Source organism: Triturus cristatus, chromosome 10 (assembly GCF_964204655.1).
Source record: "Triturus cristatus chromosome 10, aTriCri1.1, whole genome shotgun sequence".
Lineage (NCBI taxonomy): Eukaryota > Metazoa > Chordata > Amphibia > Caudata > Salamandridae > Triturus > Triturus cristatus.
In genome coordinates this window covers 349,410,969-349,436,191 of record NC_140593.1, presented here as the reverse complement: position 1 = coordinate 349,436,191, position 25,223 = coordinate 349,410,969, and the positions used below count along the sequence as shown (strand labels likewise).

At 43.5% G+C, this 25,223-nt stretch overlaps 1 protein-coding gene across 9 annotated transcripts in view; it reads left to right on the top strand.

Moving 5' to 3' along the window:
- Positions 1-25,223, top strand: part of TRAK1 (trafficking kinesin protein 1) — a 561,749-nt gene that overhangs the window by 346,796 nt on the left and 189,730 nt on the right. Inside the window, exon 1 of one of the 9 annotated variants that reach the window (XM_085631556.1) lies at positions 13,240-13,476. The exons of the other annotated variants lie outside the window; for them this stretch is intronic. Coding sequence (XP_085487682.1) covers positions 13,365-13,476 — 112 coding nt within the window. The 5' untranslated portion in view covers positions 13,240-13,364. Of the gene's footprint in view, positions 1-13,239; positions 13,477-25,223 lie in introns of those variants that run through there. 9 annotated transcript variants of the gene reach the window in all.

Sequence of the window (25,223 nt, the reverse complement as noted above, 5' to 3'; positions counted from 1 at the left end):
CTACAGTGCATACGCAGGCCTTTGGAATGGTGACAGATGTGTGGAGCAGCGATAGTGAAACATGGTCTCTTGTTGTCCAGTATGGTGCATTCACGAGACCTTGGTAACGGTGAGAGTGCCGTTGAGCAGAGGTGCATGCTCTTTTGCTCTCGTGCGGTACAGCCCCTCCGCGAGGCCTTGTGAGCGAGTTGTGTGGAGCAGAGGCGCGCGCGACGGCCACCGTACAGCAGCGCGTGATCAGGTTGCATCAGACTCCAAGGATGTCTTTTTCCTCGATCTCTGCACCGCGTAGCATCTGTCTATAGCCGAGAAGCGAAGAGCACGCGTAGTGTTCCTTATAAAGTAAGAGGACGACGTTTTAAATTGGGGCTAGTCTACATTTGTACCCTCTCTGAAGAGTCACTGTGAAGTAATTGCATCGGGTTTGTGTATTTCAGACCGCGCAGTAACATTCCGTCTCTACCGCTCCTCTCCTTCCCATATCGGGCCTCTTGGCTCCAGGCCCGGTTCTAGAGGGTGGCCCGGGTGGGCCAGGCCCACCCAAGTAAGATCCTGGCCCACCCAAGACCCTTTAGAAGTGGAAAAGCAGATCCACATACCTGGGCCGATTTTCCTGCTGGCCCACAACCCGAAAGGCTGCTACAGCTTGCGCGTGACTCTCAGCAAGCCACAGAGTGAGGCCGGTCCATTGTCATGAGCAAAATTGACAATGGGCCGGCAGCGGAGGCCCAGCATGGAGCATCTCCTCCCACCCCAATCCTCAGGAGGTGTCTTTGAGTGCTGGGGAAGCTGCTGATGCTTTTGGCGCAGCACAATTAACAAGACTTAGGCAGGGGACATTGGCTTTAGTCCCTCACAGCAGGCCACAACGACCTTAAAGAAAATCTACGGGTGTGGGGGTGTGGAGGCGGGGTGGGGGTGGGGGGGTAGTGTCAGCATTCTTGGTTTAAAAACCGTGCAGTGACGTGCCAGACTGAGATTGGAAGTTTCATTCTTTTTTTTTTTGAAAATTCTTTTTATTGGCATTTAAGAATATGAGCATACATACATCACTTGCCGTGAAAATGGGTATTTTACATTAGCGGACAAATAGACCAACGTCAATATAGAGAGTACGTATATGTCTTGTTCCGTGTGGAAGTGGTCTGTATGATTGCAGAGCATTGCCTGTATAGAAAACTGGGGAGGAGAACCAAACTGGGGGATGCCATGGAGTTCTGAGTGACGAGTTCTAGGCTATGTCCCAAATCTGCCATTGCCCGTTCGGCTATGCAGCTGCCGCCCATCTGGGGGGGGGGTGGGGGTGGGGGTGTGTGCACAATCCGGGATGAGGAGCCGTGGGGTGTATCAGGTGAGCAGAGGGGGGAACTCAGCTGGCCCGGGGGTGGTGCGGGAGGACACTGGGGGGGATCCCCCGCCGCGGAGACTCGGACCGCGTGAGGTGGTTTGGAAGTTTCATTCTAATGAAATTCCATCCGTTTATTAAATGGGGAGAATGTTGTACACAACTAAGAGTGATGGCACTTCAGAAAAACATGGAGGAGAGTGCTGTACACAGTTAACAGTGATGGCACTTCAGAACAAGCATTGGCATAGCCAATAGGTCTCGCTTTTGGGACCTTCTAAGTATTTAGTTATGCAGCACAATATCCTTGGTGCAACCACATCAACTGTTGCGTGGCTAAACACTTATAAGGTCCCAAAGGCGAAACCTATTGGCTGTGCCAATGGTTGGTGGGGTTGTGTGTGGTTGGTTGTGTGTGGTTGTGTGTGTGTGTGTGGTTGTGTGTGTGGTTGTGTGGTGTGGGTGCGGTTGTGGGTGCAGTTGTGGGGGTGTGGTTGTGTGTGTGTGGTTGAGTGTATGGTTGTGTGTGTGGTTGTGGTTAGTTGTGTGGTTGTGTGTATGGTAGTGGTTGGTTGTGTGTATGGTTGTGTGTGGGTGTGGTTGGGTGTGTGGTTGTATCTGTGTGTGTGTGTGTGTGTGTGTGTGTGTGTGTGTGTGTGTGTGTGTGTGTGTGTGGTGTGTATGGTTGTGGCACATCGGGATATAACATTAGGTGTAGGACACAAACAAGTTCAAGGACCAGAGGTGATGGGGGTGACTGACATGAGAAAACAAAATGGGAGAAAGGGAACATTTTCAACACCGGAAAAAGAACAAGTAAAACTCAAAGAGGCAATAGGAATTGAGAGAGAGGGGAATAAGGACATGGAAGGTAGAAAAATAGCAACGTATAGAGTGTACATGGGAGACTGGAGTGTGAGTGGGAAATTATAGACTAAGAGAGAGGGAGGGAAATAGTTCAGGGGCAATATCAATGGGAAAATTCAGGGCAACTACAGAGAGAGAGCAAGAGAGAGACAGGAAAAAAGAGATGGATAACGAGAGGGATGGAATAATGGGAGGGAGAATGTTAAAGAAAGGGATTCAATTAGATAGAATGGTTTGTAGAATTAGAGAAAGACAGAGAAAGGGAGACAGAATGAAAAGTTGGTACGATATATGGACAAACATACAGGAACATAGAAAATCTGCAGATGTGTTCATTGAGAATGTAAGAGTGCAGGAGAAATGAGAGAGTGAAGAAAGCAGAGAGAGGGCTAAACATTAGCAGGAGGCATGAAGGGCTGTTCAGTCGTGTGGGGGAACAAAAGAGAGAGCAAGAGCACAGGCAATATATAAAAGATGAAAAGAACGGCGGTAGTTGAAGTGATTTCCTCCAGCATGCCAAGCAGATTCAGATAATTTCTCTTCTAATAGTATAAAAGTCTCCAAGTACCAAGCTGTGTTATACCCTCTAAGACATTACACACACAGAGACTTCAGTGTGACATAGACAAGTGTCCATGAAATACTTGGATGTGTACAGTTACTGAAGCCTGAAGCTTGAACAACAGCAGTGAGTTTTGTGACTTATGAAGGGTCGGCAGAGATAATAGGACAACTCAGGCTGACCTGAAAAGTCAGTGATCTGAAGGCAAACTAGATCTTCTGGTAGGCGAAATTGAGAAGCAGATTCAGCAACTTGAGGATGGCCTGTGCCCCAGGGGTCTAAGGTGGACCAGATCTTCAATGATTAATGTCCTTGAGAAGGAGCCTTTAGGCACTAGAGCGTGGCCAGGAGCCACAAGTAAATGACACTGAACAGGAACCTTAGCACCCCCTAGTGAGCCAGAGCCTTGGGACAAGCAGGAGCCTTGAAATCCTTGAAGCAAGCAGGGTTTCGGGCAACGTGGAGTGAGCATAAACCTCAGGGCCCCAGGGTGAGCTTGAGACTCTGGGACCTAAACTCAGCTATGCCTCTGAAGCATATGTTCACCCCAAATGCACACTGAGGATTGAGGGCGAGCAGGAGCTTCAGCCATCTGGTAGTGACAATACACCTCATGCCCTTAGGGTGAGCAAAACATCAAGAAAGCTATATGGATATATAAGTCTTATGGAATCTCATGGTAAACATGACCCTCAGGGAAATGAGGATGTCCTGGAGCTTCCAAGTAAGCGTGAACAAGAGCGACAGGGTCTGACAGTGAACAGGGAAATCAGGTGACCAGATGATGAGCTGAAATCCCAAGGCACCCAGAGCGAGCTGGAACATGAAGGATCTGAACCTCAGCAGGAGTCTCAGCAGACAGGAGAGTGGAAATGAGCTTCAGGGTCCTTTTAAGAAGTGGGTAGTTAAGAGACCGGTTGATGGCGAGCAAGAGTCTGAAGACCTTAGGATGAGCAGCACCCATGGATTCTTATGTGTGAACAGAAACCTACAGGCAAGAGTATCTGCTCAGGGCCGAGCAAGGATTCATAAGAATGATCAGGAGTTTGAGGACCAGAGAGAGGACTCCGAGATCGGAGGGTTAGTAAGGGCTTGGAGGATCTAAGAGTGAGCAACTATTTCAGGGACAGATTTGTTGGAAGATGTGCGAGTGTGCAAAGTTGTCAGAGGGCTTGCTGCACCGCAGTTTGAAACTTCAGTGCTTTGCAAACAGCAAAGCGGACAATTTTGTTTTAAAAAAAACATGAAAAGCTGCAAAGGTGTGTGGCAGTAGGAATGTTTCTGCTGATGTACATAACCAGGAGCAGGCTGCAGCCAATCTGTATGTTGTGTCCCTCCCCTTCCACAAAGCAAGAAGCGAATGAAGGGAAAGCGATGTAGGAACCCCGCTGGTGATTATGGTATTAAAATGTCAAAAGCTAACAATGTCAATACCTAAAATATCAGATCTCCGCAATACTTATTACCACTGCCCATTGATCTTGGTGGCCCACCCATCCTTGTTCACGGCCCTCCCTAAGCAAGAATCCTAGAGCCGAGCCCGCTTGGCTCTATTTGGCGGTGTGACAGGCTGCTCTAAATGTGACGGTGCCAAGTGACCCGAGTTCTGGTTTCTATACATACTGGTACTGCCGGGGGTCTCGACAAGAGAGCGGGGACAAAAACCCCGTTCTTTTCTCCCCTGATATCAAGTGACGCGGGACCGAAAGAACGTGTCACTGTCCCGTGGCATTTGTATGACAAAGCGAGGAAAGAAGGCGGCTGACAACAATAAAAAGTATTGTGTGCTGCGCCCACCTAAATTATATTGTGGTATAAAAACCACTAAAGCAGTCAGCCTGCAGCACTGTTAAAAATAATTTACAGGTTGGAGCAAGGAATGACCCTGGGGCCGCTGTTTGGTCTATACGTCGCTCTTGCGTTGTTGTCGGTGCGTTTTTCTAACAGCTATGCTTGAAAAGTGCCCTGACCCTTATTTATAATAAAGTGTGAGTCTGAAAGTGTATATACATTCTCTTAAGCGTTAAACTTTTTCTGACATAAAACTTTTTTCTTTTTTTTAATCCTCGCGGTTTGTCTGTCACCGGTCATATCATGGTCCTTCTTTCGCCCCATATCTCCGACCAATAAGTGCCTTCGCTGATGAGATCAAAAGAGTCAAAGGAATGTGAGCCAGTGAGGTGGCAGGGCCTGGTTAATTTTTTTTATATGTTAAATATCAGTCCTGCCATTGTGCTGCAGAGACTGCAACAATTGGCGGTGGTGATTTTTTTTTCCTACTAAGCCTTGTGAGATGCTGAAAGGCTGACTTGGCTGTGCTGAAGACACCCATCTGTGATCATTACTCAAGTAACTTTGCAGCATGTGCATTTACCCACTGGCATGTGGTGTCTGCACAGAATTCTTTGTGGCAAGGCCTGACTTAGATTTTACAAATTCTCAAAATAAATGTGGACAAAATTCCCACATATTTTAAAAAACATTTTATAGCAGTGGATATTCCAGTCAGAAAATAAAAAAAATATTAAAAGTCTAGACCAATAACCAGAGCACGCAAATGATCTATATATACGTACTATTTGTATTCCTGCTTTATTCCAGACTTCACACTCCCAAAATAAATCATTAAAATCGTCCTTCTTGTTTCTAGTTTCACGTTAAATATATTTTTTAGATTCGGTATCGCAATTACAATATATTGAGCCATATATCACAAATTACCCTAACACACGTTTATCTAAAGAAACTTTAGTTTTTAGGAGGCAGATTCTGAGCCTAAATATATGCAGTTTTTTAAGAGCCTGGCTTTAAATCCGCCGGCACTGGAGCTCAAGGCGCCTCTTCCAGGAAGAAACCACACGTTCCACTACATCTGAGGAATGCATCATGTATGTGTGGAGGTATCTGATGTTATAGGTACAGGGTTACCTAAGGAGGTTTACCAAGGATATTGCTGTTTTGCAGTAATTTACTTATTTTTAAATGCCTTTTCATTGAGCAATAATATTTTACTACTGATAAAATCTTTTATGAATGCTTGAATAATTACTGCAATGTTACCATTGGTATTTAGTTTTTATGTAATTTTGTAAGTTTAGTATTTAAAAAATGAATTAAAAAAACCATTAAACTCATTAGGTAGGGCTTGGCCATGCTGCTTATTTATAAATGGTGTGTCAAAATATAAGACCCCTTATTGGGCCGTTGTTGCAGACGACTGCCTACGAAGCTAACATTTTATAGATAACCTTTTATTACAAAAGGTTTATGCTTCTAGGTTATTTAATTGAAACTCATGGCCAGCCTTACCTTTCTGTAAAATGGATCCTTCTCTAGTTTTTCTTGGTGCGCTCCAGCAGAGCCTTCGCAGACAATTGGACTACGGTCGTGTAAGTGGGCATGGTACCGTTGGCCCACGGGGTTAAATGTGCAGTGTTCTATCAGGGTTCCTTCGCTGCTGCCGATTTTTACAGTAGCTTTGATAGTGCAGTTTAATTAAATTATTTGATAAATTTTGCACCAAATCACACAGACATTCATGTTCGCATTTTGCAGTGAAGTGAGCTGAGCGTACGGTGACAAAGCGACTTGGCCAGGTTCCCACGAATGTGTGGTGGACACCGTGGGTTTTAAACTGAGGTCTCTCTGCTTGAAAGACCAGCCGTTACTGCTAAGCCAGACCTCCCCCTTTTTGAACATCTTGTACTTTGTACTGAAGTGGTTCCAGTGTATTTATCAGATAGCAAAGCTGTAACTTTAAAGTGTCTATCTCTGTCATGGAACATTTTCTGTGTTGCAAATTTCTGCTATTTAAAGAAATGTTAGTTGTCGGTGGAGTCAGATCGTGGTGCGTCGGGTGGATTTGCAGCACTAGCCTGATCTGCAGTTGTTTATGGACCACTTCTGAGTCAGCCATGCAAGATGACTTTCCCTTTGACCTCCCTATAGAGCACAGTAGTGCAAAGTTGGTTTGCTTTTTTTTTTTCAAAACTTTACATAAAAGAATTTCTTGTTATAACTGTGGGTTGGATAATATTGTACGTGGTGTTAATATTAAAGATCTGCTACAGCAGTTGTTCATGGTTGAAAACCCAAGCAGGTTGGTGCTCTTGCAAACCATGCTTGGTAATCTTCCACAACATTTTCAAGCACAGTTAGTGGGGGATAGCTGAAATTCTGAGCTCGGTTTCAAAATCCTTGCTTGAGTGCACCAGGACGGAGGCCAGCACAAGTGTGACCTGCATTGTTTTTTCACATCTCGTATTGGGGTATGAGGTGATCCCTTACTACTCCAAACTTTGTACAAATAACCTATTTATGTGAATGCCGTAAGTCTTCTGGAATATTTATTCTAGCTATATGTTTTGTGGAAATGTAAGCTCTGAAAATAAACATCTCTCTGTCTCTACTGTCTGTCATGCTATTCGTCTCCTGATCGGCCATTACTATTTTTCTACTGTCTCCTTATTTCAGAAGGAGACGAGAATGAGGCCCCCAGAACTAGTCGCAAGAAGCTTGACCAGCACTCCTGCGCATGCCTCCAGCCCTATTGTCCCTCCAGCTTTCCGCTGCTGTGGCCATCCTGAATGCGTGGCGGAGGCAGCAAGGGAGTTCTTCCTCACTCCGTGATTTGGGTCTGGCCAGCGGATGAAAGCGTTGATACTCCTCTCCATGGCAGCCTATCCCCACATCAGGACGGAGTTGCCATTGATGGTTACTGGTGCTAAGGGTGGACCTGAGTAGTTCTGTCCCTTGCTGCCTCCTCACAGCAGCCGACATTATACCAGGACTGTGGCCGTCTCACATAACGCAGCCAGGTCTATTAAACGGAAGGATGTTGGAGGCTACGACGCTTGCTGTAGCCTCAGCACTTGGCTGGTGCGGCTAGCCTGTCCTCTAGGAGCTCCAGATCTGTAGCACTAGCGACCCCCCTCGAAAATATACTTTTGTTAGGATTGATTGATGTTCTAGGTTCAATACAGTCATGTCAGCTCTGCGTCCCCCTGCTAAATGTCTGGGGTGGCCCAGATAACCGTGCAGCCAGCCGTAGGAGGGAAGGGAAGCTCAAACGTATCCCAGTATACAACAGAATCGTACCACTAGAGGCGCTCTCATGAAATCAGTTTTAATTAATACTTTGTTTCCCAGGAGCTCCCTGCCCATCAGGTACGGTTTGTAGTGGCGTGTTTATCCCGATTGAGCTTCTTTCCATAAGCCTTCTATAACATTAAGCTTAGGAAGGTGTTGTGATGCCCCTTGCTCTGACTCACTTAGGATGCCTGTGTTGTTGCTCACAGTCCCTGCTGGAGCACCTGCATCTCAGAGCATACTCAGCCTGGTTGTTTAATTCTCACTGAAATGTTTGATCAAGTGAACTAACCCACTCCTATTTCTGCACCCCTGAACTGAGAGAGATGAAACAATCCATCATGCAGACAGATTTTGTTGGTCATTCAAAGCAGCGGATGAGACCAACAAAAGCAAAGCTAGCGATGTTTCACAGACCGATGCACCATTTGTTGAATCTGCTGCTGTTCTGCAGATAGTGGAGCTATCAGTTCATTTTCAGTGTTTTATATATAGCGGATCGTCATTCATCTGCAGCGGTCAGACTCTCTGACCTTCCGATGCAAATCATTTAATCTGTTCAGTGGATTAGAACTGTGAGGGGACCATGAAACTTCCAATTTCACAATGACAGAACTCACTAACACTTTATGCAAAATGTATGGAGTATCATATTTTTGGGCTCCTGTCCAGCTATAAATCTATATGTGCACATTTCAGCCTGACATCTTAAGACTTGTTTGAAATGCATGACTTTATTATTTATGAAAGTTGGACATCCTCAACTTAAAGAATGCATTTAGTGCTATGCTTTATAACTTCCTCAATCCATCACGGGCTTGTATAACACTGCTACTCACTTGTGAGAGTCTCAAGGTGCTGGGGAAGGGAGGCTGCTGAGCGGACTTTGTGGAGGATCATTCAAAGAGCCAGGTCTAGAGGTCCTTCCTGAATTGGCTTAGTAACGCTGATTGCCTGAGGGGCAGGGGCAGGGTGTTCCAGGTCTTGGCGACGAGGTAGGAGAAAGATCTTCGTCTGATTCTGGTCTTGTGGATACTGGGAATGGAGGCAAGGCTGAGTTGAGAGGATTGGAATTGTCTGGTGGGTACGTAGAAAATGAGGTGGTAGTTGAGGTACCCTGGCCCTTTTTTGTGTAGGGCTTTGTAGGCATGAGTGAGGAGCTTGAAGGTGACTCTCTTGTTGACTGGGATCCAGTGGAGCTGTCGGAGGTGTTGTGTGATATGGCTGCGGCGGGGAATGTCAAGGACCAGTCTGGCGGCGGTGTTTTGGACATTCTGTAATTTCTTGATCTGTTTCTGGGTGATGCTGGCGTAGAGTGCTTTGTCGTAGTCGAGTCTGCTGGTGATGAGTGCGTGGGTGACCATCCTTCAGGGTTCTGTGGGGATCCATCTGAAAGTCTTTCAGAGCGGCGGAGCATGTGGAAGCAGGCTGAGGAGACTGCCTTGACTGGGCGGTTCATTCTGAGTGAAGAGTTCAGTATAATGCCAAGGATGCATGAGTGGTCCGTCGGGGTGGGTTGAGCACCCAGAGCGGCTGGCCACCAGGATTCATCCCAGGATGACGGGTGGGTCCCAAGGGGAGGACTTCAGTCTTGTCTGAGGTGATTTTGAGGCAGCTGTCTTTCATCCATGTAGCGACGGCCTCCATTTCACTGTGGAAGTTGGTTCTGGCGGTTGAGGGTTCGTTGGTGAACATACATAGTGCTATGCGTAACAGGGAAAGCCGCCCTTACTGAATGTGTTGAGTTTATCATCTTCGTGGTAAAGGGTTCAGACCTAAGAAAATGGTCCTTAATTTTCATAACGTCATGGACGCTCCTGAGAATGCTTACAAGAGTGAGGCAAGTGTGAATTTGGATGTTGGTGTAAGTGACATTTCTGCACAGGACGGAACTTAGATTGCAAAGTTATTTAACTTATGAGCCCCTAGAGCATCATATAGGAGTTACTAGCAGTGCCTTTTGCAGCATCCGCTCGTACCTCAACTGTTACTGCACCGAGAGGTGTGGGGTTTGATGGTTACCGTGGTCCGTGATGGAGTTTATTGATTTCAGCCAAATTCTAAACCAACTTAATAAATGTGCCCTTATTTATTTCTTTAGAGTTATAAGTTGCCTCTCTGTGATCTTTGTGGTGTTCAAACAAAATATAAAGCATATCATATAACAAACATTTCAGCAGTAAGAAGGCCTGAAAGCACGCTACCTCTAGGAACGCAAAAGTCCCCTCGCCACCTTCTTTCTCTATTTTACGAAATGCACACTGGAAGTCTTAATATAGGCCAAAATTAGCATGTAAATCAAAGTAACCCCGGCAAGCGTATTGCAAAAACTATTTATAATTTTAAAAACGGCCCATCTGCCCACATAACAAATTTGCATCTTGTGTTTTTTTGGCCTGTGACAGGTATATTTCTGTGCAGTCTCCTCCAAGGCGAAACAATGCAAACTGTGACGTGTCGGATTCATATAGATGTATTTAGTCTTCTAAAAGTCTGCTAACTGTCGTTTTATTAGGTTGCAAATATGCAATTTGTGTAATGTGGACCTGGACGAGTTTGCCACTTATGCTGCATCTGTTGGTAAAAGTCTCACACATTTTCATTTATGTTGATCGTTCTGTGTCGTATCTCACTGACACGAGTGTCATGGACGTGGAGAGACCAGCAGAGAAGCACAGAGGAATTGACAAAGGCTTGCTTGGGATTGAGCTGTTCACATGAGACTGGGTTGTCTGCCGCCATTTTCCCACTGTGGGCGAAGGCATGCTGTTCTTTCACCAGGAGCACATATACACACAAATATTTCTCGAGTGCCACGGACTGCTGTGGCAATACTTGCTGTTGGAAACAAAAAATAACTTTAGCCTTTTTTTGTATTGTCAAGGGCCCATAAACACCATGACAAAACAAGCATTGAGCAAGCCAAAACACTGGCAGCAAATGCCCGACCTATTAGCTTTGCCAGTACTTGTTTTTCCATGTATCACACGACATCCTCACCAGAAAGCAGAACCCTCTGATTATCATTTTAATCAGGAAATGTGTTCCTGTTTTGTTACTGCGCATCACAAAGATCCTGTTGTCCAGCTGTTAATTACCTTCCTTGCTTCTAAATTTCGTTCCTCTCAGCTGAGGAATTAGGCAAAAACAAGAGAAATTAACAAACGTCTTGCAGTAGATCTTGTGTCGGTCTGTGGTACTGAAATATGTAGGGAAATGGGCAGTTTCTTTTAATCTTTGTTCAAATACTTATCGTTTTTGCAGAAATGTAGCTGGGGAATGGTTTGCAGTGTGATCAGATAACTTTGTTTACTAATTACTGAAGCAGCGAGTAAATGGTATTCGGCGTGGCAGTTAAGCTCTCACATTCGGTGTTACGTTGTGTTAAGTTGAGGAAATTATTATGATAACAGAGGCCAGACATTATTAATGGCGGTGTGGTACCCACGCCAGCATGTGTTTTTTTTAGTGTGGTTTTAATATTTTTTAAAGCTCGTTGATCACCAAATGTGAGTTAAGTGCATAATAGGAAGTACATTTTATTTGACAAATCGCAACTGTATTTAAAGAATATTTTACACCGCAAAAGATGAGCGCAGTTATGTGTAGGTGTATCTTGGTTCAAGAAGGACTCGCCTGTTTCCTTGAGATTGCAAAGTGCCCCCATCTATAGAAATGGAACCGCGTTTGTCGTAAAATATCATTACAATTGTAAAGCAAAACTTCAGGTGTACACGTAAAGCATTGTACCATATTGTGCGTCAGTGAATGCAGCAACTCAGCATCTCTAAATCCGGCATGAGATGCTCTGACCAGTGGTGTGTGCTGACGCAGCCCTCATGGTTCTACCACCTCACACTGCGCTGATGGGTCAGTAAGTCTGTGCTGGTCATTTATGTGGCACAAACAGTCGGGAAGCAGTGTCCAGGAATCAGGGTTCCAGAGATTCATAATTGAAATAGTGTACATCAGCCATGGAGCGAGGCGGGAAGCGGCCTGGGCACTTCGTTGGTCTGGGATTACTTAAGACCTTTTGGTTTTAATAAAATTACATGTAGAAAATATACTTACAAGGGCTTTCAGTCATCCTCCTCTTTAGTCATTGCTCTGTCATTGTGTCATTCACTTTTCTTTCTGCTCATTACAGCATAGAGCAGCGGGTCAGCCCACTCCAGCCATTGGCTGATTTCACTGTGAGTGGTGGCATTCTGCACTTTCACAAAGAGCACATTCATCATCGCCAAATGACTTCCCTTGAGTAGCAGTCACTAATGACAATGTGAGCTTTTTCAGAATTGATTTTTTTGCTTTTAGCCATTTCTAGGTGTACAAGGGTCCAGCAGCTTTTTTCACAATACAGTTTTGCAAAAAAGCAAGCATTGAGAAAGCCAAAAGGCTGGCAAGTAACCCCAGACCTGTTGCCTTTGCCAATGCATGTTTGGTGTTCGGCTGGCCTGGGTGTTGTTAGTCTCAAGTTATCTTAGTAGAGAATGGTAGAATTATGATCTGAGCTATTTCCACCTTTGCTTCACTTAAAGAACGAAATAATGGTCACATTTACACTTCAAGACCAATGACAGTATTTACTATAAATAGTGTATTTTTGGAAGTGATTTGTTTTTTTTATCAACGCATGGCTCTTGTGGTTGTTATACAAGTCATGCACTTGCAGAAGGTTACTTCTAGCGTCACGTTCAGCAGTTGTTCGTGGCAGCTATTAGTGGAGTTCTCTTGATACTGTTTTTTTTGTTTTTGTTTTAAATTGTCAGTATTTTCCTTTGGGCGGTATGTACTGATAGTCACGTTGCCTTGCAAATCATACACATGGACCAGACCGTCTAGTCAGTCTGTCTGTATCTTATTCGGAATAAGATAGGAATAATGTATTCCTAACCCTAAGAGCGAACATTAGCCCTTACCTGTGCCTGGCGTGGGGTCATGTTTCTGGGCTTTATTTACAAGTTCCACAGAATGCGTCCCTTCCAGGGTTCATTAATAAGTGACAGAGGTGACTTCCCCGAGCCTGCACTCCACGCCCTCAGTTCTACTGTTTTAGTATCAGTCAGTGTCTCCCCGCCCAGTTGCTATGAAACTTGTCGGGAGCTACCATTCGTACTCGGCACAGGGGAGAAGCTTTGTTTCTATAGAGCTGCGTCAAGAAAATAAAACAAACTTTCTTTAGAAGTGTTTCCTAAAGTCAGTGATTTCTGCCGTGGATAGTTTTCAGATCCCAGTGTGGGACGTGTTGATGCGGTTACCGATGGAGTGGGCGGGCCCTCGGCTTTAGTGTATCTGTCAGTGACACGGATCACAGGTAACCACAAGCAGACGGCCCCGCTGCAGGTATGACGGCTTCCAGGCACAGCAGCGTTCTCTCCGTGGGGCACACGAGGTCCCGGGGTGCCGGTGCTCTCCCCGAGGGGGGCGGCTTCCGATTAAGCACCACGATGTAGGCCCCCCTCGCCTCTCCTCCGTTTCACCTGCAGTTCTTGCATTTTAGCAATGTCCTCTGTGGAACCCATGCATGATGAAGAAAGCTTTGAATACGACTGTGAACTTGAAGGCAGGGCAGTGCACGGCGATACCCCTGAACAACTGGACTTTGTGGAAGAAGGTACATTTTATATGTGTGGAAACTCTAAATTCTAGACAAATTATGTAAAGTGAATTTACAGTGTTAAGCAAATGATCGGGTTTTTTAATCATTGGATGGATGAGTGTATGGCATTGTATTCAAAGCACCCTCTGAAAGTAACACAAACCGGCTTCCTCCTGGGCATTCCCTATAGGATGGTGCGTGTTCAGCCAGCTGCTGTTTGTCACCCTCCTAAAGTGTGGAACGACCTCCCACTCCTCATCAGAGCCCCCTCCCCTCTTAAATTCTTCACGAAGATTAGGTCTTGTGTTCTTTAATGAACCAACCTACCAAAGCCAGTGCCACGAACACACCTGCTCAGCACCAGGACACCCTTGTGTGTGACAGTGTGCTTCGCAAGTACACATAAAATAACATAGCATTTGTGTGTTTGAACTTGGGCCTCCAGTTTCTGCACAGAGTTTGTGCTTGCAGTTATTACAGTTAATTTCATTATGTGATGATGAAGAAAGATCTCCGTTTTGAAAATTGGGTTCAGGTGGAAAGCGGCAAAGTTTGGTGATGTTTACAGAGGTGAGTGACTGGCTGTGCCCCCTGAAACATCCTTGCGGCGCTATGTGGCGAATGAGCAAAGGAAAGCTAAACGATAACACTTAAAAATAATATTAGTGTATTTATGCATTTTAAATTTGGCCTACGTAGTAACTGTGCGATAAAGGCTTTTAGCAACATATCTTACGTTTTTGTGCTGCGTTGATTCTAATCTTCTAATATTAACTGAGTGATAATGAAGGATGCTGTAAGTGAGTATCAAAGTAAAGTTTTCAGTACTCCTCCAGTGACTGGGCTGCAGCAAACACACCCTCCCTTAGATGGAGGGGCGGTTTATTTCTGATGGTCATTCACCTCTTGCCTTGCATTTCGTGCATTCTAGAGGTTAGTGGCCTAGTAATAGGTTGGTGTCTCTCGTGTTGTTCGCCCAGGTACACTGATGGACAGTATCAAATTTGCGTCATGGTTTGTGCTTATACCCTATTGTACATAAACCTTTGAATAAAGCATGTATTCTTTAACATTTGTAATTTTTTTTTATAGATCTTGTTCTCTTGCCTACCTCCTGTTGCTCTCCATCCCAGCGGTGGTAGGGTGCATGTTTTAGTACGAAAGCGCCTCCATTGACCACGCTTAGTAATACTAAAGTGAGAATTAATTAAAACTTATCTTTGTTTTTACTGCTGTTTGATTATCACTCTGAAATGGTATTTAATGCGTTGTAGGATATTGAACCCATACACTGGCAATATTTTGCTATTAGTGCAACTTTGGTCATGCAAGAACTAGAGATGCAAGTGACCCATCGGGCAAGAGTGAAGGGAACCCTGGTGTCTTTGTTGCTGCCAGATGATCTTATGACTTTGTTGTGTACACACCTTGATGTAGCCCATGTGATATTTTAAATAATGGTTGCCTTTTTCAGTATGACACGGGTTACATCCGCCACAAGGTGCACTGTATGAGCACTGAGAAAGAAGTAACAGCTGGAGTCTTTCAGAAGTTTATCATAGGATCTTAACCCAAGTTCTTGTTGACCTTCGCGTTGCCACCGCACTCCATTCCAGCTGGACCCTTCTTTCCACACATTATCTATCCATTTGATTCAATTGAATCAAACAAAGACTACTGGCCTACAGGTCCTAGAGCCCGGCATTCTGTCTAGCAATGGCCTTTCCTTGACAATGAGTGATTTAGCGACCCCAAACGTCCTTGCGGCTAGAAAAGGCTTTGAAGATCCATACTTGTGATTTGTTCTGTTGTGGGTAGGACACCCGTGGCATAATAATCGGTCTCCGGGAAACTAAATTGGAACCACCCTTGGGCAGCAGTAAGCACCTTTGTTGATAGTTTTGGCACTGACCAATATTAAGGAAATGATTGCCAGATTTTTTTCGTCACCCACATTGTATAAACAAATGGCTATAGGTGTGCCTCAGCTCGGATGCCAGCACTATCAGCGGATGAGCAATTAATTACTTTACACAATGTGTGTCTGAAAACATTAATTTCAGTGATTGTGTACACATTGCTAAGTACAGTGCCCAACATTACACCTATACATTATGCACGTAGTAATATTTGTGATATTTGACACCCATGGCTATACAGGTGTGCTAGCGTGTACAACTCAAAAGCATAGGCAAAATACATAATTTATCACTAAAAGTTTAAAAAGAAAATAGAAAGCAGTTGCAATGATTGTTCAACCTTGAAGTCTGTGGAGTTCCTGAAAACAAATAAAAGCATGGAAAGGGTATATGAGAAACTCACTCACCCCTGAATTGTTTTTATGGAACAGGGATTCTGCGGAAGACTGAGTCAGGGCTGCACCACAGGACTGTTGAAGTCGGGGTTATGCGTGGTCGAAAAAACATTCTTTCACACTTGAATATTTCGTTTTTTTATTTACTAATGTATTTATCAACCTAGTGCAAACATATTGGAGAGCTGTATATTCATCAATATAGGGCAAATATTTCAGTCAAATGAAAAAGTCAAATGATAAAACTGTATAGATGCAATACATTTAAGCATTGATTCAATTTTTAACTTCTCCACTAGGGCGGTCAGCAATTTGGGACAAATGTCCTGCATAATATTGCTTATGTACAGTTCTTTGGAATCTTATCATGGGATTATATTTTGTAGGTGCAGTTGGTGTTGTACGGAATTGGTTAATTCAGGAGTGAAGTGAAGTCCTATAGATTAAAGGACGTGACTGAATTGAAGAGATTTTGATATTGGTTTTAATGTTGGTGACCTTTCAGACTGATGACTCTTGCCGCAAATCTTTAACGGAACAACCTGGATCCTTTGTCACGATAGGTCAGCGACTCACCACCAAATCTGTCCAGAAACCACTAAAGATAGACGTCTCTGCCAGGTGATCCGGAGGGGAAGGGGGGCTAGGAATGGTACAGCTGGTTAGTGTTTTTAAAAAAATGTTTCCTCATTCTGTGCTCTTCCCTGGTTTGATGAGAAGTGATTTCCAATTTCTGGGTGGTTAGATTCTGTAGTCTGTTGCCAGTTACAGACGGTGGCTCTGAGTGTTGCTGCCACCCAAGCTTTTTTCAAGCTCTTCTGACACTTTACACCAAGCTGGTGAGATAAGCAGGTTTTGATGTTGATCTAAAGTTAGTTTTTGTCATTAAGCTTGAGTTAGTTCATGGATTCAGTGCTTGGATTTCAGATAATTTTTTATTAATATTTGGTACTACATGCTTTTAGTCGCAGCATTTTTTGTTCTTTTTATCATTTTGGTACTCCGCCCTTACCTGCGTTTCCATTTCACCTGTCGGGCATGTAGAGGCCAAATGGACCAGACTGACCTTAATGCTGCACTGGGAAGGACCGGCAGAATCCATGTCCCTTATAGTCTTTTTTTCTTGTCTTCTCTCTGCCCAAATTTAACTTCTAAATGGCACCAGATCTGGATTTGAGTAACAGCACCGGTTGTTCAGAAGCCGCAGTTCCTCTAGCATGATCTCCACTTGTCCCCAGTTCTCCTCTCCTTGTTTCACATTGCAAAGCACGGAACTTTCTACCTTTCTTGAAATTCCAAAATGGCCCCTCTTCTCTCTGAAATTTAAAAGTCGATGGTATCTTATTTCTCATGTACAAGGCTATGGGGTGATGTGGATCTTTATTAGTTTACTTAGTCCAGCTGTCCAGTGCTTTTCTAAACTAAAAAGCCCAGGATGGTTTTGTTTTTGTTTGTTTCTTAGTCTTCGTGTCAACTTATTAATGCTACTCTCTGTACTGTTAGTCCAAGTGCAGCACAGTCTCATCCCAAACATCAAGGATGCTTACATTTGCACCTACATACTACAAGCAGCCCATTTGGAGCGGACATTAGTAATTTCTTCGAGTTAGGATTTTTGAGCCATTTGCTTTATCTCAGGCAGCTTCTGTCCTGCATAGATCAATAGAAATTGTGTCCTTGGTGGGATGTAACTTCAGTTTTGCAGTGTCATCATGAAATTACCTCTTCTGCTATAAGTGTCATCTGAGTATTGTGAACGATCCCCTCTTCTATGGTAGGGACTGGCATACTAGTGCGCTGTGAGATCAAGGGCATCGGAACCTGTTGCTTATTCCAAGTCCCAAAATCCTGCCCAATTCTGTGCTCCTCTTGCCTACTGTCTCTCTTTACCCTACATCCTCTTTTCTCCTACTGTGCCACATCCGCACTCACTGCACTTTTTTCTGCCCCTTTTCAGTGGTCTTCATACCGCCCACTCATCCTTCTGTAACCATCTTGTTTCATAATTGATCTTGCTATTCTAGATCTCGGAGGCAATCCCCAGTATTTTCATTTTTATCTTCTTGCCATATATTTTATTATATTTTGGTAGATCGGTTCACTGTGCGGAGATTTTTCAGCTTAACAATTTTTCTTTGTGAAGTGCACCGACTCTTGTTTCGATGGAGTTGTACACTCTAAATGAATAAATAATAAAGCAACTCCCAGCATTTCCATGTAAATGTGATGTGGCCATAGCTAATGCTTATGGTTGAGGCTCGCCACATGGTTGGAGAAACGCTGGGGCTATTGAAGATCCCATGTGTTCAAATTTGTTTCTACTTTGTAGTTAAGAGATGAGCCACTTTAGAAGAATATTGACAGTAGCGATGTGGGTGGAAAGTAAATCTAAACATGTTTCATTTCATAGTCGATACGATCTAAATGTGCTGTGAGGTCCAAAGTTCTCCCATTTGTATTATAGTTTTTTTTTTGTCGCTCGGTTCAATCCTGTCGCGATTGCCCCAAGGCAGTGTCGTGGAGGAATTCATAGGGCAGTGGCGTGTTCAGACAGGTTTGCTAGCATCTAGTAGCGAGCAAAGCAGGTGGCAAAGGGGGTTTAGTCGTGTTTGCAGTGGACTAGTCATACTCTAACAGAGCTTGTAAAAGCCAAAATTCTCTTTTGGAAAAGTTAATCAAACACAGATAGGCTTTTGGTGGACCCTGTGCCCCAATATTGTCTTTTTAGGAGTAGGTGGTGTTTGAGATACTGGGTTTATTTGTTTTAATCTCTCATTAGAGAGCGTGTACCTTCTACGTCTCTTTTGGTAAGCCTCATTGTCCTATCTCCTCTGGGCTTCTAGGCACTGGGGCACATTGCAGAAGTTGCCAATAGGCACAGTCTAGGGAAGGAGGCACCTAGTTCTCAAATATCCCATTTAGTGTCAGATGCGTTCTTGTGAAGACCGTCTTCATGGTTAGTTCTTATGAAGAAGCAAGCTAGCATGAAGATGGAACGAGTCTGAGTAGATTGGTAGATTATAGATGAAATCAGAGATGGGATTTGTGCAGTTTTCAAGCCCTTAAATTACAATTATAGCAGGAAAACGTACCCTGTTTAGATTACAATTTGACATTACCTAATTCTAATGTTCGTTAGGTTTAGATGATGGCATTGTGAATTTTACCAATGATTACCTGTCCCAGCCAAGTTGACTGATGTGAACCTCTTGAAAAAAATAAATAATCTGACTTCCATCCGAGGAGGCTCACAGAATATTTGCTTCAAAAGGGCTACACTACTACCCGAAGTTTGACACTTGAAAGAATGAAGTGTGGCAACTTCATCTGTCACCTTTAGTAGGTTTCTTCTCTGCGTAATCTACATAATTATCACCTACCATTCAAAGGTGTGGAATACCTTTTTAGGTCGAAGCCTACCAGACAATGCAGCTGGCTGGTTGCTAACGACATCTTAGGGACATTCAGAAAGCTTCCCGGGGAATGCATTCCGCCCGTTGCTTACCATTGTCTTTGTGATTTGGATCTCACATTTGCTTGCTTTCCATTTGCTGACTTTATTTGTTTTAGGCTGACCAGCTCGAGTTTGTCCCTTCCTTTACCCAAACCTTATTTGCTGTATCCTTCCACCAGCACTGAAGTTCTGTAAACAGGACTTTAAATCTTGTTCTGATTTTGTCACATTTGCTGTGCAGTCAAAGACAGAGGTCGAATGTCAGGCTCTGTCTTCCAGGGAGCTTGGTGTTTATTGTTCTCTCTGACTTCAAAGTGAGAGGATTAGTGTGACATCATGCAGGTTTCTGAGGGTGTGCTGGTCGGAAGACTGTTCTTATTTTTATTTCTAGCACACAGCATAATTTAAATTTCTGTAAATGAACTGTGAAGTTATTTCAGAATATATCAGAATTACAATAGCACAAATGAAGCACATTTTTGGTAATTCTCTAATGTGGTGGAAACAAATATTTTAATATTATCAAAACAATTCAATACATAAGATGATAAAATGTTCACACATTATCGTTTGTGTGTTGCATATTTTCATCAGTAAAACTGTATGTCTGTGCAAATGCAATGGTAATTTCAGTTGAAGATGTGTCGTCTGTAATGGCAGTATGCTACCACACCATGCGTGCTCCCCTTTGCCCTACTCCACTTTACTCTGCACTCTTACTCGCCACTGCATTCTACTCTGCACCACTTCATTCTGACTGCACCACTCCATACCACTCTACACTGCATTCTACTCTGCACCACACCACTCCTCACCACTCTACACCAGTCTACTCTGTGCCAATGCACTCTACTCCACACTACTCTACTATGCACCACTGCACTCTTTGCCACTGCAGTTTACACCACTCTGTGCCACTCCGCTCTATGCCACTCAGTCAAACAAGCTTTATCCGATTTAAATAGATAATAAAACACACAATAAAAAATCATCATAAAACACATAAAAAAAAAAACGGGATCTTCACAATAAATACTGAAATAACTTAACCTCAACATATTCAAAGTCATTTGGATCACCCATAGAGAAAACTCCAACCCTTCCTTAACCATATTTCTTTCTTATTACAATTTCTCCTATGAAATTTAAAACTGCACATCAGACAGACATGGAGTCCAAAGAGAGTAGAAACCTATAGCCTTCTATATAAGAACACAGTCAGAGAGACACATATTGGAAGTAGATATTAAGCTCTTAGTGACTTGTACAAATGGCAAGAGAGAACAAAGTGCCTTGTGCTATGGAATTATCACATGCACATAGGACATTTCACCAACTACATTGCTGAGGGAAAGCCACCAAAAAATGAACCAAGGACAGACGAAATCTGGTCAGATAAAATCTAAACTGAGGATTCATCAAACATATAAGGTAACAAGCATTGGCATAGCCAATAGGTCTCGCTTTTGGGACCTTATAAGTATTTAGTTTTGCAGCACAATATCCTTGGTGCAACAACATCAGCTGTTGTATGGCTAAACCTTGTACCTTGTAAGTGTTTAGCCATGCAACAGTTGATGTTGTTGCACCAAGGACATTGTGCTGCATAACTAAATACTTATAAGGTTCCAAAAGCGAGACCTATTGGCAATGCCAATGCTTGTTTTAAATGGATTGTCTTTCTGACGGTTTATTTTATGTAGGCCTGTATAATGCTCTCTTATAGCCTTAACTAATGGAATGAGCTTTGCATGTGTTAGATAAACTGTTGCACTTTCAAACATTTTGATACGTGTGGGATAATGGGCTGCAGATCGCTCAATTAATTTTAAGATATTTTTAATTTATATACCATTTTATATTTGTTTTAGGTTGGTGTTCTGTGTTTGCTGTATTGATTTAATTAATTGCTATTTATTGTAGATTTTTATGATATTTGTAATTGCTTATGTCAATGAATTGAATAATGTGCAATAGTTCTGTAAGAATGCATTTCTTGGAAATAAAGAGTCTGATCTGATTATACATGTTTGCATTCATGTATAGCAAACATATGTACCTGTTCTGCTGAGGCCACCCTCTTCACTGACTATAAAGATGGTTCTATATTTTGAATGAGGCCATACAAATTGCACAGAAAGGTATACTTTGCAAACGTCTATGAAATTTGTTGCAGCTTCACAAAAGCTTGCAATCTTTGTCACGTCACTATGAAAATCATGAAACGTGGGGAAATATATGTCATCAGCAAGTCCCGTAGTGGTTGCAGGCAGCAAAGAAGACACGGGCACAGACCATGCTACGTGCAAGTAGCAGCTTTATAGGCAGGTAACGGAGTTGCATTACGTTAGGAGTCATGAGATGCGTGTGTTTTACGGTGAACGTGACATATAATGACAGTGCAAACTGATTAACTGTAATTTTGCTGCAGAGCATGATATGCACAATCACGACAATGCCCCAAATCGTGGATAGATATCTGATGCCGAAACGGGAGAGGTTCCGAGGACAGTGAAAGAAGTAAAGAAATGAGATTGGCAGTGCAGTGGGGGAATAAAAATGTGAAGGAGACGCGTGAACTAGCCTATGTTCGCATTAAAGTCTGATGAGCGTGGAAGCTAAACGCTATAAAGACGGTGAGATGCGAGTGCGATTCAATGAAAGATAGGGCTTATGGCCTAATCCCAGCGCAGTGCTGGTTAAGGGAATCCCATAGGTAAAGCACAGTGGCTTGCATGGACAGGCGCAATGTAACCCCACAAACTCGTCCCAACTGTATGTAGTCCAAACGGAAACCCCAACAGTAGACGGGGCAACTAGTGTGAAAACAGCTAAGCCGGAGTGGAGAAAGTTAATGCAACTCAACGCTAATTGTAACAAATTAAATAATTAAATCAAAAACGGGCACTGTGCAACAAGTTACCGTATAGTGAAAAAGATCTAAGAGTGCTTAATGGTGTAACGTTATACACAGTGATTATATGCCAAATGCGACAAAAAGAAACGCACAACAAGCACCAGAAAATGTCTACTGTCTGAGGCAGCATTGGCTTAGTCGGAAGTGAATTGCTCTTTGAAGAAGTCACATCAGATGCTTCCGAAGTTAAGAATAACAAGCTAACGAGGAGGGAGGGGGAGAAGGGAGGGGGGTAGTGAGAGCAGACAGCAAGGTGGTGGAGGAGGCTTAATGAGCCATGACAGAAAGGCAGATGGCGGCTGCGGGCATGCACGCTCACGTCACTCAAGCTTTAGGCCACCAAAAGCCTCTGGTGACACTTTTAAAAGCCACTTACTAAATGTCTCGAAGAGACAGCATGCACTGTCTCAGGCGAGACCTAAAAACTGGGCTAATTGGTCACATTAGTTACAACTGTATTACTAATTGATTTCTGCTGATTCAGCAGCTGCGAGTGGAGTAATTCTGCCCTAGTTAATAAACTAGTTCTAATCCTATTAATATGATTATTAAACATATCAATCAGATCCAACTCCTGAAATATACGCTTTAGGTAGTTAAACCATGGAGCCGTATAAACTTTGGCATGAGAAAAACAGTCCAATATAATGGATCTAGTAAATTCCAGTTCAGATGTATTCCGAATCTTAGCCCATGGCAATAGTGGAGCGAGATCTACTGAATCCTCCACCAACTCCAGGCCCAGTACAAAATGACAGAAGAGATTTGACACACTTTTTGATACCATCAAAAGGCTTCTTATAAAGTTACTCTCTATTATCTGGAGCTTGGAGCAGTGAGTAGGGCCCACACCCCTGCCCCATAAGTAGCGATTGAAAAACACTTTGCCCTATAGAGAGTCAACAACTCTTTCACTGACTTCTAACCCAATTGGGCTGCGAATCTCAAAAGTGCCTCCATACTCTTAGTTTGCAGTGCTCTTAGAGTGAGAAAAAAGTCCCAGGAATGCTGAGAGTTAAAAACAATTCACAAATCGAAAAAGCTATTAACCTTCTCAACCTCATTCCCATGGACCACAAATACTTTAGACTTAGTTCTTTTGGGTCTACCATACCACACCATAAAATAAATTTTTTTATAATTTACTTTAAGATCCATGGAGGCCATAAAACCCACAAAAGCCGTCAGGGATTTCTGTAGACTGTTTGCTGTCCTTGCAATGAGGACAGCATTGTCTGTATATTGTAAGGATGCAATACAATTTTTCCCAATCGTAGGAAAATCAAGATTTATTTCCCCAACAAGTTGGCCTCTGACCCATTTATATAAATAAGAAATAAAAATGTGGCAAGGATACTCTACCCTGCAACACTCTACCCTGCAACACTCGATGCCAATGCACTCTACTCTGTACCACTTCACTGTACTCTGAAACAATCTACTCTACGCCACTGCACTCAGCACTACGGCAATCTACTCTGCCACACTCTACGCCACTGCACTCTAAGCCAACGGCACTCTATGCCATTGTACTGTATGTCACTCTACTCTGCACCACCCACCTCTACGCCACTGCACTCCACGCCACTCTGCTACACACCACTGCACTCTGACAGTTTTCTCTGGAACACTGCACTCTGTGCCCCTGAACTCTGGCCAGTGAATTCTATGCAACTGCACTCTACTCTGCTCCACTCTGCACGACTACACCAATGCACTCTATGCCACTCCACGCTACTCTACCCTGCACCACTCCACGTTACTCTGCTCCACTCTACCATGTGCCACTTCACTCTGTGCCGCAACACTGCACTCTCTGCCTCTTAAGTCTACCCCACTCTACTCTGCACCACTGCATTCTATGCCACTGCACTCTACTCTCCACCACTCTACACCAACGCACTGTGTACCACTAAATCCTACATCACTCCACTTTATGCCAATCCACTCTAAGCCTCTCTACTCTGCACCACTGCTCTCTGCGACACTGCACTTTCAAACACTCCACTCTATGCCACTGTATTCCACTGTGCTCCATTTCACTTGACACCACGCCAGTGCAATCTACTCCTCACCACTCACTTCACTCTATTCTATGCCGCTGCTCTCTGTGCCTCTGCACTCTACTCTGCTTTACTCAAACCAATGCACTCTATGCCAATTTACTCTGCACCACTGCAGTGCACCCCACAGTGGTGTCCTGAGAAGGGGATCCTCCTCTAATTGTAGTAGGAGTCATCTAAGTAATGAACCTAACAGTTCTGCAACTGATAGGGACCCACACTCAATAAGACTTTACAAATTATAAGAGCCTCCTTGAAGTGAACATGCAGGACTACTGACAAGAAGAACAGAATGTGCAGGGTCTTTGCTGTAAGTGAGAGACTCATCTTGGTGTCTGTATTCAGAATTCAGTGCTTTGAGTGAAGTCCATGGGGACATTTTTGCATAGGAGACTTTCACATAGTCCAGTCAGATACAAAGATTTAGAGACTGCAAATCCAGAATTAACAAGTGAGGGCTCCAAACCCTAAGTTTCCCGAGCAACCTCCTGGGATTGCACACTTTTGACATGCTTTTCCAGACTACAGTCAAGGAGGGCAATAGGTTTTTTTGTTAGGTGCAGGGGTATTAGGCGGGATATGAACACAGATAGTCAAGGCATGAAGACAAGGGTAGTAGTGGACTTCCTTGTGTAGGAGGGTTGACACCTGACACAGGATTTCTCTTTTTCTGGGACATCAGAACAATTAGAAATTTATCGAAAGGGATTTTGCAGTCTGTTCAGACTGAAGGCGATCTGAAATGAGGAGCAAGGTGGGACAGGCGCCTGTGGATCAGATACTGTTGTTCCAAGTAGATGTTGTTTGCCAGATGTTTTAAACAACCAAAGTACCTTTAAACATTTTTTTACAAAACCAAGAGGTCTGATGTTGTATAATGCCCATTTGGCTTTGGAAACACTTATTTTGTTCGTGAATATTTTGTATATGAAGGCACACATTGTATGAAACCAGTGTTGTCTAAAAACGAAAATACATCTATATTTTTTGTATAAATGCACACATTGCACCAGT